The 16,515-nt window shown below is 39.2% G+C and overlaps 1 protein-coding gene across 4 annotated transcripts in view; it reads right to left on the bottom strand.

Moving 5' to 3' along the window:
- Nucleotides 1-1,138: 1,138 nt before the first annotated feature.
- The window catches only part of EDNRA (endothelin receptor type A), an 80,272-nt gene continuing 64,895 nt past the window's right edge, over nt 1,139-16,515 (bottom strand). For all 4 annotated transcript variants that reach the window (XM_046657057.1, XM_046657059.1, XM_046657060.1 and 1 more), the window contains 5 exons: nt 12,843-13,041; nt 9,574-9,726; nt 5,281-5,414; nt 4,742-4,850; nt 1,139-2,731 (listed from right to left, as the gene is read on the bottom strand). In XM_046657057.1, the coding sequence (XP_046513013.1) occupies nt 2,591-2,731; nt 4,742-4,850; nt 5,281-5,414; nt 9,574-9,726; nt 12,843-13,041 (736 nt within the window). In that variant the 3' untranslated portion in view covers nt 1,139-2,590. The remainder of the gene's footprint in view (nt 2,732-4,741; nt 4,851-5,280; nt 5,415-9,573; nt 9,727-12,842; nt 13,042-16,515) is intronic.

Below are 16,515 nucleotides of genomic sequence, written 5' to 3'. Positions count from 1 at the left end.
CCTGGTGTATAGTAGATGCTCATTAAAATTTAATGGAAAGGTGAATGAAGGAATGAAGGAGAGAGTTAAGTGCTCAGTACAATAAAGTAGGTTGAGAATAGAGTACAGTTAGGAAGTATCTGTTTGAAAGTAAAATCACTTTCCTGGCTATGACTAGGGAGAGGTTTGCAACAGGTACTATGTATCAAACATTTTCTATGTAGAACCATGTAAAAATGAAGAGACACCTACAAGGCTCTGTAAACTTTTATTTTATCCTTACGGGCCACTACCAATGCAGGGCCTTGGCTTCTGGCTCATTTCTACAGATTTACTTGGAACGATGTGATAAAGGAAGAGACTGAAAATATTCCTACCAGTAAACCATGGTTACTGACTGGCCCATAACAAAATGCACATTGAAGCCTGTGTGGTTATTCAGAAATCTATGACCTTCTGAACTTATAAAATGCATTTTTCATATGCAAGAGACAAGGCATCTTAAAAAGAAAGACAATTGTCTAAACAAAATGGTGGGAACTTATGGCTTATATTATAGGCATATATCATTGCACGTGATACACCAGTGGAGTAATGGAATTTGACTGCTAACATATCAAGGAGCCCTGCAATTGGATCACCTGGAACCTGATATCATTTTATAGATGACTGTGCTAAAATATAGTCCAACAAATCAGCTTAGCTAATTTATCCTCAGTAATATGTCTGATGAAGTCTGATAGAAACATCAGACCACTTGTCAATCTCATCACCACATTGCGTGCAGGATTGGGACAATATAATACTTTAAAGTTTAATGACTTTTGCTCCAGCACAGGAAAAAATACAACCCCAAATACTGCTTTATCAAACCAACCAACCAAACAAAGCCCTATTGCTAACTCATGGCTCGTCCCCTTTCATGCTGCCTCCCATATTCCATTTGTAATGATAACACGGTCACAAGATTTATGAACACAGATAGATTAAAACTGACTGAGGCCAGTTGTCATGAACAACCACCTAGATTTCACTCCGAGTGTGTGCTTTGGCATCACTCCAGGGCGTTATTACTAGGTCACATTAAGTCCATCCATACCATCACACACATGCATGTATCACACACACAAATACATTGCATAGAGACAATCACAAAAAAACTGGTTAAAAGAAATGTACAGTTGTTTATATATATTTATGTACACACAGTAAAAGATTTTCTGCTATACTCACAGTCTGTAAACATCTTGGAAAATGCCCAGCAAAAGTCACTGTGGGCCTTTGAAATGGTGACCATGTGAGGAGTGGGGGTGGGGGAGGTGTTTAGGTTCCTACTGGAAACCCAGAGAAGTGAAGAACCATAAGTTCATGGTGGCATTTGGGGGTAATTATATTTCACTGACATGATAAACTCAGCTGGCTACTTTGAAACTATATTTCCTATATGGAAAAGAGAATGACCACAAAAGTCTTACTGCCAGTTAACATTTTAAGAGAAATCAAGAGACTATGAGGTGATATGTATAATGTTTATATATGTGTACATATATATACATATATGTACATATATATGCATGTACACACATACACATGTTACTATTACAAAAAAAAACTCAATGAAAATTTCTAATTCTTCTAAAAATATTTGACCCTTTTCTCCAGAGTGTGCTTTAGCTTTCTACGCATTACACTGACAGTCTTGGGCATAGTTAAATGACACATACATTTAAATTTTGGTACATGATATTGATTTTACAGACGATACATTAAAAAATGATTTGGACCTGTGAAAAATAGAACTATTTGACTCAAGCATTATTTTTAAATTTAACATAAAAATATGCTCAAGAGCTATGATGAAACACCATTAAAAAAAACCCATTAAAAATTCTTTGAATAGCAGCTATTAAACTGCCATACATGAGTATCAGTCTGGGCTGTAAGTGCTTGTATTTACTGTAGCTTGAGAATTCATGTTTTAAAAATAAAACAATGACATGAGAAACATTAACCTACTTGCTTACCTGAATTGTTTCACTTCTTTTTTTTATCTTTTGCAAAATATGTGTGAATAGGCTCAAATTAATCATTTTTAGGCTACCGTGAAGTTCAACAGTACTGGCACTGAATGACGTTTCAAATAAAGGTGACTTAACCCATACTGTGTTTGGCAAGAAAAAAAAACCACTTAAAAAAATAGAAAACATTGTCATAAATCTCTAAACTCTCATGGCGACCAGTTCTCATTGATCATATGACAGAACTGCCATGAAAGCTAGTCATGTCTTCAAAAACTGTATTTTCATGCAAAAATACTAAATATCCTTCTGGTTTAATTCAACAGTCTCTTTTCCCCCTGCCAACTCCCACCATTTTTTAGTGCTGAATGTAACATGCAGAATATGCAAATTAGATAAATTAAAGAAGCGAGATTCATTGATTTTATGGGTATAAAACAGTCCACCCTCCAATGTTTTGGAAAGCACTTTTCAGGGGGTGGGAGTGCGTCACAGGAGAAGGATCAGAGAAGAGATTTCTGGAGACACAGTTGCCGTGATTTTTTTTCTCCAATAGGATTTGAAGGCATATTGACTAATGTTTCGTAATATGTTTAGTTTATACTGTCCTTATGGCTGCTCCTCTCTGTGTTGTGGTTGTTTTGTTCGTGGTTCTTCCACTGGATGCTTGTTCCATTCATGGGGACCGAGGTCATCAGACTTTTGGATTGGTAACAGCAGCAGCAGAGGCAAGACTGGGAGAAGGAACAGACTCTAAACAACATGAGCCTCACAACCCATTCCCAGCAGAGTTTGGAGGCCTTGGGCCCCCACCAACAAGGGTCAAATCCAGACACATCTCAGGACAGAATGTGAGCCTTAACAGGAATCTAGAGTATGGAGCCTGTTATCCCTAGGTAGAAGTTAAACTGTCCATTCTAGTCCAGAGAAATGGATCCCTCGTTTCTTGTTTTAATTTATTCATCATGTCAAAGAGGAAGGGAAGGCAGTGTTGGCCAGAGGGAGAGCCTTCTCTGACTTGGGAAGGGCTGGGAGGGGCCTGGCATTTATCCCTTGTGCACCAGCAGCGTGACTCTCTGCATCGGGCACCTCATCTGATGCTCATACCAGCTCATAATTCCTAGGTGGTAGGTGCTATTTTCCTCATTTTTATGAATGAGGACAGTCAGGCTTAGAAAGGATATTAAGAGGCAGAACTGGAATTAGAACCCAGGACTCTCTAGATTGGGCTCTTAACCCTGGGTATGATGCCTTTTTATGAAGATCAGTCAAAAAAATGTGTTCAGGGGACCGGCCCAGTGGCCAAGTGGTGAAGTTCTCGCGCTCCGCTGCGGCGGCCCACGGTTTCACCAGTTTGGATCCTGGGTGCGGACATGGCATTGCTCATCAGGCCATACTGAGGCAGCGTCCCACATGCCACAACTAGAAGGACCCACAACTAAAAAATACACAACTATGTACCAGGGGGCTTTGGGAGAAAAAGGAAAAATAAAAAAACTTTAAAAAAAAAGTGTTTAATTTCTAAGAGTTTGCACCTTGATTTTCCCTTCCCGTCTAATTAATATGTAAATTAATGAGCAAACGATATTAACTCTAGATTATATAATGTATTAGTGATGACCTGCATTTTAGTCAATCTTTCTTAGGACAGAATCTTTCTCAGAGCATTTCACGACTCGCAAACATTATCAAGCAGACTTCAAAAACGTGGCATACCAAATTTCATCTACTTGTATGATTCTTTGCTTAATATATATATGTCTGTCTCCTTTTAGACTGTAAGTTCCACGAGGGCACTTACTGTGTTTTTCCTCTCTTCTCTGTCCCTAATAACAGTAAACTCATACTGAATGCTTATTATTGTCTCAAGAGCTTAAGATACATTAACCTGCTGACTCCTGCTTATGAGATAGATACAGTGACCATCTGATTTTACAGATGAGCAAACTGAGGAAGCAGGAGGGGCACCACCTGGACCTGGGTTAGACAAGTTAGCAAGTGCAGAGCTGTGACGTAAATCCAGACTGTTTGCTTCCAGATCCGGCACCCGTGACCGCTATGCTGCTCTTCCTAATACGGACCATAAAGTGAGGTTAAACATCCTTGGCCAAAGATAACAGAATCCAGTTAGGATTAACTCTATGCTAAAGTCATTCCAGGAACTGGAAAAATGACAGCTCAGTAGGAAGTGCTGGGAGCTTCTGGACGACATGGGTTGACTGAGTTGCAAGGAGGTCTGAAGGAAGGAAGGAAACTGACATTGCATGAAGTTACTTAGTTCAGATTTCCAAAGCAAGAAGCATTTACTTTCCTTGAAAAGACTGTTATTAAATATACTATTAAACAGCATTTAATAGGAGCTTTCTTAACAACAAAGTTTATGTTTTTTGAGACTGTGGTTAAAGTTTAAGACTATGTAAGGCATGAATAAGTTTATTTATCCTCTGTGGCCTGGAGCTCACATTTGAGCATTTCTTTTTAAAGGAGGGTACTAAATTGGCATGTTATTAAGTTAGCGCTCTTTAACTGTAACCAGTAAATATGCTGTTGTCTGAACAGATACTGGTTTTCTGTTATGCTGACAATCTGACCCTCTTCCTGGGTAACAAAATAGGATTTTCACTTCTCTACTGAAAACTTCAGCTGATGAAAGTAATATTTACAAGTGGAATTAGCGATGTCTGTTGGCTACTTATTATACTCATTTGGTTGCCCTTAAAAAAATACTTGCAAAACAGTCTTACCTGAAAACAATTTTTAAATTTCTTGCTCACAAAATATAGGGCTATTGGGTTTATACATGAATTCATGGTTGCCAAGTTAATACCGATGTAATCCATGAGCAGCAAGAAACTAGAGCAAAAGAAAATTGAGTAGAATAATTAGAACATAATGTTTTTAAATCTGCCACCTGGCATTTATCCCTAGAGTAAGCATTTTTCTTGCCCAGAAGCCATTTCTTATAGGTGGCAGTCAGAGTTTTCTTTAAAGTGCTTGTTTAAATGGCAGTTTCAGTCCTGCAGAACCTTTACAGATATACCCACCATGGATTAGCTCATACCATTACGCACAGCATCAGGAGGGGAGCAACAAAATTACAGATAACATGGCTTGCACGAATTTTAGGATCAGTTACGGGCTATGTCAGCTAAAGAACAATCATCAACTTTGCAGTTTTAATTTACAGGGCTAACGAGAATGTAGACTAGATGGTTTTGTAAAAGTATTATAAACGTGAAAATCAGAGAAACTCCAATTTCATAATGCGTGCATAGGATCGTACCTAAGTAATTCACATCGGTTCTTGTCCATCTCATCATACACGGTTTTCTTCAAAATACGACTTAAATGAAGAGGGAACCAGCAAAGAGCAAAAATTACAACCAAGCAGAAAACTGTTTTTGCCACTTCTCGACGCTAAAGGAAAGTGAGAAAAAAAATACAATTCAGTTTAGTGTTTTTCTACTAGAGGAAAGAGCTACGCAACAAGGAAGTAGTAGATAGCAGAGAAAGAATAACTCAGAGAAGAGCCAGAACAGCCCGCCTCATGTGCCTCCGCCTCTTCAAGATTTGGGGTCCAACTTTCTAATCAAGGAGTTGCTAATGATTCTTTTGGGCAGCTTCCAGGAAGGATGGTGACCTCAGGCTTGTTACTAGGGCCAGGGCAGAGCTTCGATGGCAGGGCAGTGGCGGGAAATAGCTGGAGTTGAGCCAACACTGTGGCTGAGTCTGTGTGTGTATGGTGAAAGTATGGGGGAAAGGGTTAGCAAAAAGCCTCAATAACAGGTAACTAGCATTAGTAAGGGCATGGCAGTCAAGGTGACTGAACCTAACATTATAAAGAATGGACAAATCTACAAAGAAGTTTGGAAAACAAAACAGGAGTAGGAAGCAGAACAGAAAAAGCAATAGCAACGTGTTTTCTCCATTTCTTGATCTTCTTTTTCTTTTTCAGTGAGGAAGATTAACCCTGAACTAATATCTGTTGCCAATCTTCCTGTATTTTATGTGGGATGCTGCCACAGCATGGCTGGACGAGTGGTGCTATGTCCACACCAGGGATCTGAACCTGCAAACCCTGGGCTGCTGCAGCGAATCATGTGAGCTTAACCACTACACCATTGGGCTGGCCCCCATTTCTTGATCTTGAAGAAAGCTAGCATTGGGATTCTTTGCTTTTAAAATTCTTTAATAATAACATGTAGTTTCCAAAGATATACCGTTTTCCAAACAGAGGGATGAGGGTAAAGGATTATCAGCAAAGATAATTAGAAAAACTGGGACATGTTGACCCTGGACTGACTTCCATCAAAGGTTTATATGCTTTCAAGTCTGTACAGGATCAGAAAAACCATAGGTTATGAATTATCTGCAACCAGTCATTTGTGTGCATTATGCTTGAATATTACAGTGCGTGCATTTGGAAGCCTAACTGGGAACATAAAGTGCAACTTGTCTGTAACTGGGATCAGTTAATGTTGAAATAAAACTGATTGAAAACAGGATTTGGAAGGGTGATGTTGATTCAACGTGAAGCATATAGCATTAAGTATGGGAAGCCTACAATAAGCCCGCATGATTAATAGAGCCATTTAAAAAGATTTCAGGGCAGTTGTCACAAATTGCTGCTCTAGCTCAAAGATCTAGGAGTTCTTTAATCTTTCAGAGTTATTGGGCTAGCTGGGATATGGCTTCAGAGAATGCATAAACTGGGCGATGATTGAGAGAAATAAAGGATTCCAACCTGCGCGAATGGGGGATCATTTTAAAGGGTCATTTTTGTACTCAGAAAGACAGTGTACCCAGAAAAACAGAAAAGGAGGGTTTTGCGGGCAGAGGTTAACTTTCCCTGAGCACATCCTCAAAGAGGATAAGTTCTTTAAAAGGTAATAGTAATATGTTGCCTGTCTGATATTTGCTTAACCAATATCCATTCTCCTCTTTTCCTTACTATCAATCAGAGCCTTTACTTTGTTATAGCAGCGTGGGAGCCTGGCTGGCCTTATCTGCATGGCCACCTGACACAGTTCTGACCAATTAGATTAAGTAGAAATTGTGTGGGGTTTCTGGAAAGCTACTTAAAAGTGGGGGATACTCCTTTGGTGCACACACACCCATGTGGTCTATGTTCTTCCCCTCCTTGCTGCCTGGAAATCAGACATAAGGGTAGAGCTGTAGCTGCTGTCTTCTAACACTGAAGGAAAGGTCAGCAAAACTGCAAACCCTTGGCCTCTGAGTCCCTTGACCACTGAACCAATGACATCTGAACTTTTTGCTGTGGGAGAAAGATAAACTCCTACTTGGTCTACTCAATGTTATTTTGGGTTTTCTGTTACCAACATCCAAACACAATTCCTAACTTTGTTGTCAGTATAATGAAGAGAAATTGGAGAGACCACACAAGAAGCAAGACCAAGAGCCCTCTAGGGTACTAGTCAAGGGTGGCAGGGCTTTTCACTCTGACCTAGCTCCCCCACAGTCCCCGCTGAAGACCTTCCCGATGGCTTGCTCTCTGCTGTTAGAATCTGCTACAGCTTTGACTGGGACGCAAGGGAACATCTATTGCTTGGAGACCCAGCCTTAGGCTCCAATCTCCATGTGGTTGAGCCAATCTCTTAACCACCTGTACAACAAGGCTAATGTCTGTCCTGCTTATCTCACAAGGTGCTGGAAGGAATCAAAGAAGAAAATGACATGGAAATGCTCTTTGAAAACTTAAAAAATGCCATGTAAATGTGAAGCAGCATCATATTATTACTGCTCCCAATCCCTATTCAGTTATTTTCAGAGCAGGTACCATGCATAGCTTCAACAGGCTAAAAAATGTTGCTAATGCAAAAATCAGCATTTAAAAACAGTTTTTCATAAATCTATTCTAATTACCTCCATTGCAGGAATGAGAGGTAATAATTGCTTAACATGTTTCACATCTGGAGTACCCGAAACATTTATGCCCGAACAAAGTCATACTAAAGTTTCTCAATATAATTTTCCTGTTAAATTTTAATAAAAGATAATAGCTACCATTTGTTTGGCATGTTAGATTTTACGAAATACATGTATACACATTAATTCCTTTGATTCCCATAATAACATTGGCTCATATATTATTATACCCAATTTACAGATGAGGAGCCGAGGATCAGAAAAATCAGTTCAGTAGTTGAAAGGAGTTGCTGATGAAGAATTACCCTTGTGTATGATAATGACATAGGGCAGATTTACAGGCTCCATCAAGAACTCAAATTAACTTTTGGTGTGGTTGAGTGTCCTTATATACTTCTCTGTTGAGACTGAGAACTTACCTGCAGTCCTAGTTTTACTCTTTGAATTTCTAAATATCAAAATTTCCTGAGTACTTACTTTGAATTGGGTTCTATTAGACACTGTACATGCATTAGGTAATCCCCTTGATGTATTATTATATACATTTTACTGAATTTTTTAAGACTTAGAATTGAATTAGTATTTGTACAGAAAGGTGCAGGTATTATTATATACATTTTACGAAGAACTACAAGTTCAGAGAGATTAAGCAATTTGCCCAACGTCATAGAGCCAGCAAGTGTAAGCGCCAAGTTTTGCCCTCTCAAGCCCAGAGCTTTATCTGTTCTGTTTGCTGCCTGGGAGGGACCAACAGCAGCCTTCTACAGACATGTTCAAATTTCTTCTAGAACTTTGGGCCCTCCAAAATTTGACCTCTTCTTATGTATTGAATCCCATGTTCTATCATGAGCCTTCCTTTAGATGTTGCTCGAATGCGGTTCCTCTCCTTTTCCCACTCCCCCAGTGCAAGGTGCCCATTCTATTTTCTAACCAGACTCCTGTCCTCCCACCTGAAATGTCCTCTGTCCTCTTCTTCCCCATCAGACCCACTTATCCTCTATGAACAGTTCCATCCCTCTCATCCATGACAAGTTTCTCCATGAACTTATCTTATATCCTCCTTGGCTTTCTATAGCGTTGGCTACTTTTACCAACACCTTGTGATTCTATTTTCCAAATGTTTCATGTTTGTATTTTATTTCCACAACAAGACTGCAAAGCCTGCTAAAGGAGAAAGTCATATGCTTCTTTGTGTCCTGGCATAGTTCCAAGCCCAGTTCAATCTATAGACGCACAAACACACATGTTCAATGTACTCTTGGCAGAATAAATGAATACAGTCACGCGTCACTTAACGATGAGAATATGTTCCGAGAAATGCATCGATAAGTGATTTTGTCGTTGTGGGAACATCATAGGGTGTAGTTACACAAACCTAGATGGTGAAGCCTACAACAAGCCTAGGCTACATGGTATTAATAACATGTGCAGAAACATCGTTATCAGCACGTAACTGTAGTTCCTACTTGGTCCCTGCCTCCAGGACCACCTGTTTCACAGGTAGGCTCCCTATTTCACAAAATAAATTCCTGATACTGTAACCATAGAGAAACAAGATATATAGACAAACAGGACAGTACTTTTATTTTTAGGACACTAGGCTAAATCTGCTAAATACAGTATTTGTAGGCCTTTTGTTGTCAAGGATGAAACAGTCTTGGCCAGATTTTCATGATTTTATTAGGTTTACCTGTTTCAGGTGTTCACTGAGGGCAATTCTCAAGCTGCCATTCCTTCTGTTTAACATCTCACAGGTCATGAGGGTGTAGAAGATGGCAGTGCACACCAAGGGCATGCAGAAATAGAAGCCGAAGAGCCACCAGTCCTTTACATCTTGGTAGAACTGTACAGAGCAGAAAAGGGAGAGAAGAGGAGGGGTGTTACAATGTCAATTAGCTGTGCAGCGCCTCTGCTGGCTCAAAAGCTTCACACATGCAGAAATGTTTGCATATTCACGCTCTCTGGTTGTGGAAATGGGCTTGGGGGTGGTGCTCAAAACTCAGTTAAATTGGAAACTCCAGGAGTTATCCTGGCTTTACAATAGCCAAAGCAACTGCATTTAAAAAAAATTATCCTGAAGAACACTTTTTATAAACTGAAGTTGGTTTTAATTACATAATGGAAGAGCCCTAATCAAGCAAAAGAATTCCCTTCCAAAGCCGATAAAACATGATTTTGAGACATACAGAATATGTATTTATCTTTATTTATTGATGAACCTCAAAAGTTTGCTAGTGCCTGGTTTACTTTTGACTACTGTGGTTAAAGTGTACTCACCTCGAACGTCTTGTTTGGAAACAGCGAAGGTTATGACTAGCTTATCTGTGTAGCTTTGTGCCTGGGAGTTAACCCTTTGCCTGGTATGACTGCTATGTGACCTTGCAGACAGACAGTTTGAGCCATCAATACCCACGCCCTTTCACACTCTCTTTTAATACCTACCACCTGGAAACTATTGAGGCAGAGTACCTTATCTGAAGGCATATTCAGCATTATCTCCCTGTGGGCAGGATTTCTAAACACCAGGATTATTCAGTTTTATGCCTTTTTCAAAGAGAAAATTTAATACCTTATAAAAGTGGAAATTAGAAAATGGTATCTAAATTCTTCTTCTCACTAAATTAATCACCAACTTGGGAAGAAATGCTTTTGCTTTCTTTATTTTGTTTCTCTAGATTGTTTATTTACTAAGGATAATGCAGCTTCTTGTAATATCTCAGTTCCCACAGTAAAAAATAATCATAGTGCTCTGTGAAAAACTGGACAGTTTCTGAATATAGAAAGAGGCCCAGGGGGCTACATTTATAACATGTCTATTAAACTAATCTATAAATGGGTCCTGAGGAAAACAAGTTCTGGGCAGGGGTTCTTAACTGTTTTTATGCCATGGACCCCTTTGGAAGTCTGGTGAAGACTATAATCTCTTCTGAGAATAATGCTTATATGTAAAATAGAATACGTAAGATTAAAATGGAAACCAATTACATCGAAACAATCAAATATTAAAAGTAAAATTCTAATATAGTAATATATTTATTAACAAATTAAATGACGACTCTAATGGTTCTAATGCTCTAATAACTATTAGAATGTTGAAGCATTGATGAATGTAAACGATATTTCAAGACTATACAACTGTTATGTGGTATGAATATGTCTGTTATTTCTATTAGTGAAAAAATCATGGTTCTGTTAAACACAACTGCGGTTTGTTGCCTACATTCATAATAGAAGGAGATGAAAAATTTTAGAAGTTAGTGAAAATAAACGTGATTTCTTTTTCATTTAAGTTCACAGGCCCCTGAATGCTCTCCTCAGGTTAGGTGCAGACTCCTAAAGGAGTTGGTTTATTCAGATCTGTTTATACAAATATTTCCCTATCTACATCCCACTGTAGAAAGATTTCAGTACTGAACTTAAAAAACAACAAAAATCAGAAACACTCCTTTGAGCAGCCCCTTCACTGGTACCCCCATCTTCCCGGCACATTGCTGGCTGGGTGTGAATACCCCAGAACAGCTGCAGAGGCTCTGGAAGCTGACCCCTGAGGTGACTGGATGGAGTCCCCTGCCACCTCCATGGTAGAGGACTGTAGAGAAAGGGGTCACATTTCTTTTTTGAATTGATGTCATCAGCAAGGGCACAAGGGCCTCCCTCCAGTCTAGGTTAGGAGCAAAGTTGAGGAGGAAAGAGCAGAACAAAGAGCGGGAATAAAATTAGAAAAAAAGAAAAGGAGGAGGAAGAGAATCCCAAAACTTTAGACTTGGAATGAATCTAAAAAAATGTCCCTTTTACTGCAACTCCATAGATAGCCAGCCTTTGCATCCCACCTCTGTCAAAGAGACTCAGTCTTTACAGAGTAAGCCACTTCATTGTCAGCTGGAGTGCTTAGTAAGCTCCTTCTTACAGCAAACTTCTTCTCTCCAACATTTTTGTCAGGAATGTCTAGATTGCTTATTTACACTGCCCAAATTCTGATAACCTCCAATCGTCTACTGTGTTTTTCACTGTGGGGACTGACTTAATAAAAAAAGTCAGTAAATAAACAGAAGACTTCAATTTTACGGTTGCCAGTTTGGCAGTTTTCATGAACGCTTTTATTTTGAAACAAGAATTTCCAAGCTGGATAACTGGTCAACTGTAAAAACCACGAATTTTGTGAATTTTCCAAGTTAGGAAAGCCTGCCTTGAGATATCTGAAAATGATCAAATGTGGAAATCTGAATGGCACGAAATTTACATCAAAGCACTAAATTATGCTGATTTAAGAGAATTAGTTATCCTTTTGGTTTTCCTCCTCAGCCCACATTTGACTAGTTTTGCAAAGAAAATATGCGTTTTAAACATGTTTCCCAATACACTCAGTCATGTGCTTCAGCTTTTCAGAGAAGCATTAATGTGGTCAGGTGTATTAAACAACAACTGAATTTGCTACACTAAAACATTTTTTAAAAAGTTCAGCAAATTTATATGCTTTGTATATTAGACATAGAATCTGTACTAATAGAAATACATGTAAGTATGACTTCCTACTTTGAGTTAGTAAAACTATCTTTAAAAAAATGTGTGAGCAACGTGCATTTCCCCAAGTAACATAAAATAAGAATCAGCATGCCTGTCAGATGGAAGTTGTTGTGTTGCGTTCCTCATGATAACAACAAATAGCATTACATATATACACATCTATCCTTAGTAAATTTGTTTCAGAATGCTGAGTTTGGTGTAGAGCAACAGTTGTCTCTACAGTTGTACTACAATATAAGAGTGAAAACAAAATAGTTGTTCTACTCGAGAAGCTAAACCCTGGTTTAATGTCTACTTTTCATGCATCTGAGAATATTCCACAGAACTAAGAGTCAACCCCACCGGGCATTGCAGAGATATCACATCTCGGTGATGGTAAAGTATAAATGGAGGTCTCCTCTCCTCCCCTATTAATTCCCTTTAAACTATTCGTACCTCCATGAATTTTGATGTGGCATTGAGCATACAGGTTTTGTGCTGTTCACCCTTGTATTCAAAGGGCACCATGACGAAGCCAATTGCTTCAGGGATGGCCAGGATGAAAGAAAGGATCCAGATGGACACAATCTCAATGGCAGTGATCAAGGGAATCCCGATTCCCTGAACACGACTCCAGGAGGCTACTGCTCTGTACCTGAAAAAGAAAATGGGGTGATGGAACAAAGTTATTAGGAAATTTTAAATTTATTTCAATTTAAAAAAAATTTAAAAAATACTGGAAAGCTCCTCCCCTTGGTCAGTGACCAACCAGTGGCTTTTTAGGAACTTTCTTGGAGTCCTGGTGTAAAAAACAAGCCGGGTCATTAGGAGTTCCACCATCTGGAAATCAATTGCCTGGCAGGCCTGAGGTTTACATCTTTATTTGAGTGTAGCAAAATCTTGTGAGGGTTAGAAAATCTTGTGAGAGTGGCAGTATCACATCGGGTGCCTATGTTTTTTAAGCTGTGGGAAAAATTGGCTGGAAGGGGTAGTGAAAGCTGCTGGTAATTGTTATGGTAATATCTTATTCCTCTTTCTATACTAAAAAAACTTGAAATATTATTTATGAAGTGGATCTAGATATCCTTATGTGAATAGTGACCAGAGATATTCCATCATTTTCTCCCTTCTTCTGCCCTCAAAATATGATCACAGTGGGCCTGTACCTGGTAGCAGTTTTAACGTATAAATAATATTTCTTTTTTTGTTTGTTTGAGGAAGATTAGCCCTGAGCTAACTACTGCCAATCCTCCTCTTTCTGCTGAGGAAGACTGGCCCTGAGCTAACATCCATGCCCATCTTCCTCTACTTTATACATGGCATGCCTACCACAGCACGGCTTTTGCCAAGCGGTGCCATGTCTGCACCTGGGATCTGAACCGGAGAACCATGGGCCGCTGAGAAGTGGAACATGCGAACTTAACTGCTGTGCTACTGGGCCAGCCCCTAAATAATATTTCTGCTAACTATCAAAGAATGACTATATCACTCCCCCTATGGTCCTGTGCTAGAGGCTAGAGTATATAAAACTGAATTAAAGAGATCCCTGTTCTTTTTTTTTTTTCCTTTGGTGAGGAAGATTGTCCCTGAGCTGACACCTGTGCCAATCTTCCTTTGTTTTGTTTGTGGGACACTGCCACAGCATGGCTTGATGAGCAATGTGTAGGCCTGTGCCCAGGATCTGAACCTGCAAACCCTGGGCTGTAACCTGCGAACCCCAGGCTGCCAAAGCGGAGTGTGTGAACTTAACCACTCTGCCACGAGGCCAGCCCCAAGAGATCTTGGTTCTTAATCTTAGGATTTACAATCTAATAGAAAAGAACGGTTCATACAAAAGTATAGAATATAAATGTAACAGAATAATTATATCAAAAAACAAACTTGGCATTAGGAAATTGTGTTTATCTTTATCTTTTACTTTAATATTTTTGTGATAATAATCACATTTCCATGTTAAGTCTAAAGAAAGTTTGGTTTCAGCCTCTCTATGCTCTTTGACCTGATGTGATGGTCTGGTGCTAAGTACTTTTAGACTTACTATTAAGAAGGGACCTGTGATGTGGTATGATATTTTTGTGGCTTCATTCTTGAAATTTTTGTTGCTGTTGTAATGGAAAGGAAACATTGTCTTTTTATAGCTTTCATTGGATAGTGCCAGAAGAAGGCTGTAAAACAGACCAAGGCGTTGGAGACAGGTACACATGCATTTGCAGGACATGCGACTTAACGTAGAGGATAAGTCAGTAAAGCCAAGGCAAGCTACAGGCTACCCATAGTCACCAGAATGAGCCCCTATCACTTACATTTAGTGTTCTGTCTCAGTACTTCAACAAGGTACATCTGTGAAAACACAACTCCTAGGAATTATGCTGCCTAGTTCTTCACTGCAGATTAGAACCTATAGTTTTGGTATGCACGATGATGCCACATGGCATATATACAGCACAATTTGCTGGAGAAATGTTTTGCAAGAGATTTTTAAGGTAAATAAGATTGGTGTACAATAAGAATCTCTAAAAAAGTCAAGATTAGTCCAGAATGGAATAAAATACAGCTATGCAAACAGACTAAGAAAATCCTTTTACGATATAGCCAAGATCGCATTTTGAAATTTATGGTTATTTCCAGTAGGATAAAGACAGCTATTTATTTTCCTTTCCATTTCTGTTTACTTTTCTTTGTTGCCTTATTAGACTGGCAGCCTGATGTCCACTAAAAGCTAAAAGGAATGGAGACGGGATGTCTGTATCCTGGGGCTGTCAAAGAGTTATATCTATATCTTCTCCTCTCCTCTTAGATCAGTTATCAGGAAAGGTGATTTAAATAGAACACTTTATCTCCTAAGGGAGTAAGAAAGCCAAATTTCTTAGGCGGGATTGGAGATAAAAGGGAGTTTAAGCAAGAAAATGTGTCAACATGTTCTTATGATGAATCTATCCACAGACCAGCTTCATGTTATAATGTGCCATGAGTCCCCAGAATATTACATTTCTATAATTCAATGTAAATTCAACATTTACAAATAAATAGAAGTAGTTGTTAGTGTCTAGTTTAGCAAATGATTAATTATCAGTGTGCTCCTTCATTAGCCCACATGACTGAGAATTAGAGTGTTTTCCATTTGTAATCACACTGATCTTGATAACATCTCCAGGATATGAGAAAACAACTGTAAGAGCAATTAGGAACAATCCATTGTGATGATGGAGATGGGGAAAGGTGTGGAAAATAAGAAATACTGGATGCTCCAAAAATGATTTCTATTTGGAATATAACAGCACAAAGCACATATACTCAAATATGTTCTCTTTACTAGGTTGTGATTATAAACAGCCTTCCATCTAGTTGATGTATCTATGTGACATCTTCACTTTCCATAGAAAACGTGCAAGTGTAGATCCACCACCCACAACTGCTATTCCAGAAATAATTCCTCCTCTTTGAAATTCTTCCTGCATTGGAAACCACATTCTGCTGGTTTTCCTCTGGCCTTACAGGCCACTCCTCATCTCTTCCGCTAGATCCTGCTCACTGTTCAAATTCTTAGCATTGGATTTCTTCTTTGTCCTTGGACATCTTTTCTTTCCTATCTACACTTTCTTTCTTAGTGATCTCATCTAGTCTCATGGCTTTAGTATCACTTAAACTGTCTATATGCTGATAATTAATTCTCAAGTTTATAACTCTAGCCCAAAACCTAACCTCTAACACTAGACTTGTATATCCAACTGCCTACTTGAGATCTCCACTTGGATATCTAATATGCATTCAAACTCACCGAAACCCTTCTGGTCTTCTTCCTTGCCCCCAAACCTGCCCTCTCTTCAGTGTTTACCATCTCAGGCTCAAAACTTTGAAGTTGGCCTTCATGCCTCTTTTTCTCTCCCATCACACATCCACTGCTTTAGCAAACCTTGCAACCTCTTCGTTCCTGATACATCCAAATGCGACCACTTCTCACCATCCCGCCAGTCACCATCCTGCCTGGATGACTGCAGTAGCTTCCTAACTGGTCTCCCTGTATCCACTTTGCCCTACCGCAGTCTACCCTTAATACAGCAACCAGAGCAAGCCTGTTGAAAGGTAAGTCAATCACGTCCACCGCTCTGCTCAGATCCCCCAGTGCTTT

Source organism: Equus quagga, chromosome 3, assembly GCF_021613505.1.
Source record: "Equus quagga isolate Etosha38 chromosome 3, UCLA_HA_Equagga_1.0, whole genome shotgun sequence".
NCBI classification, from domain to species: domain Eukaryota; kingdom Metazoa; phylum Chordata; class Mammalia; order Perissodactyla; family Equidae; genus Equus; species Equus quagga.
Note: the sequence above shows the minus strand (reverse complement) of the source record. Positions and strands in the feature narration are given on the sequence as shown.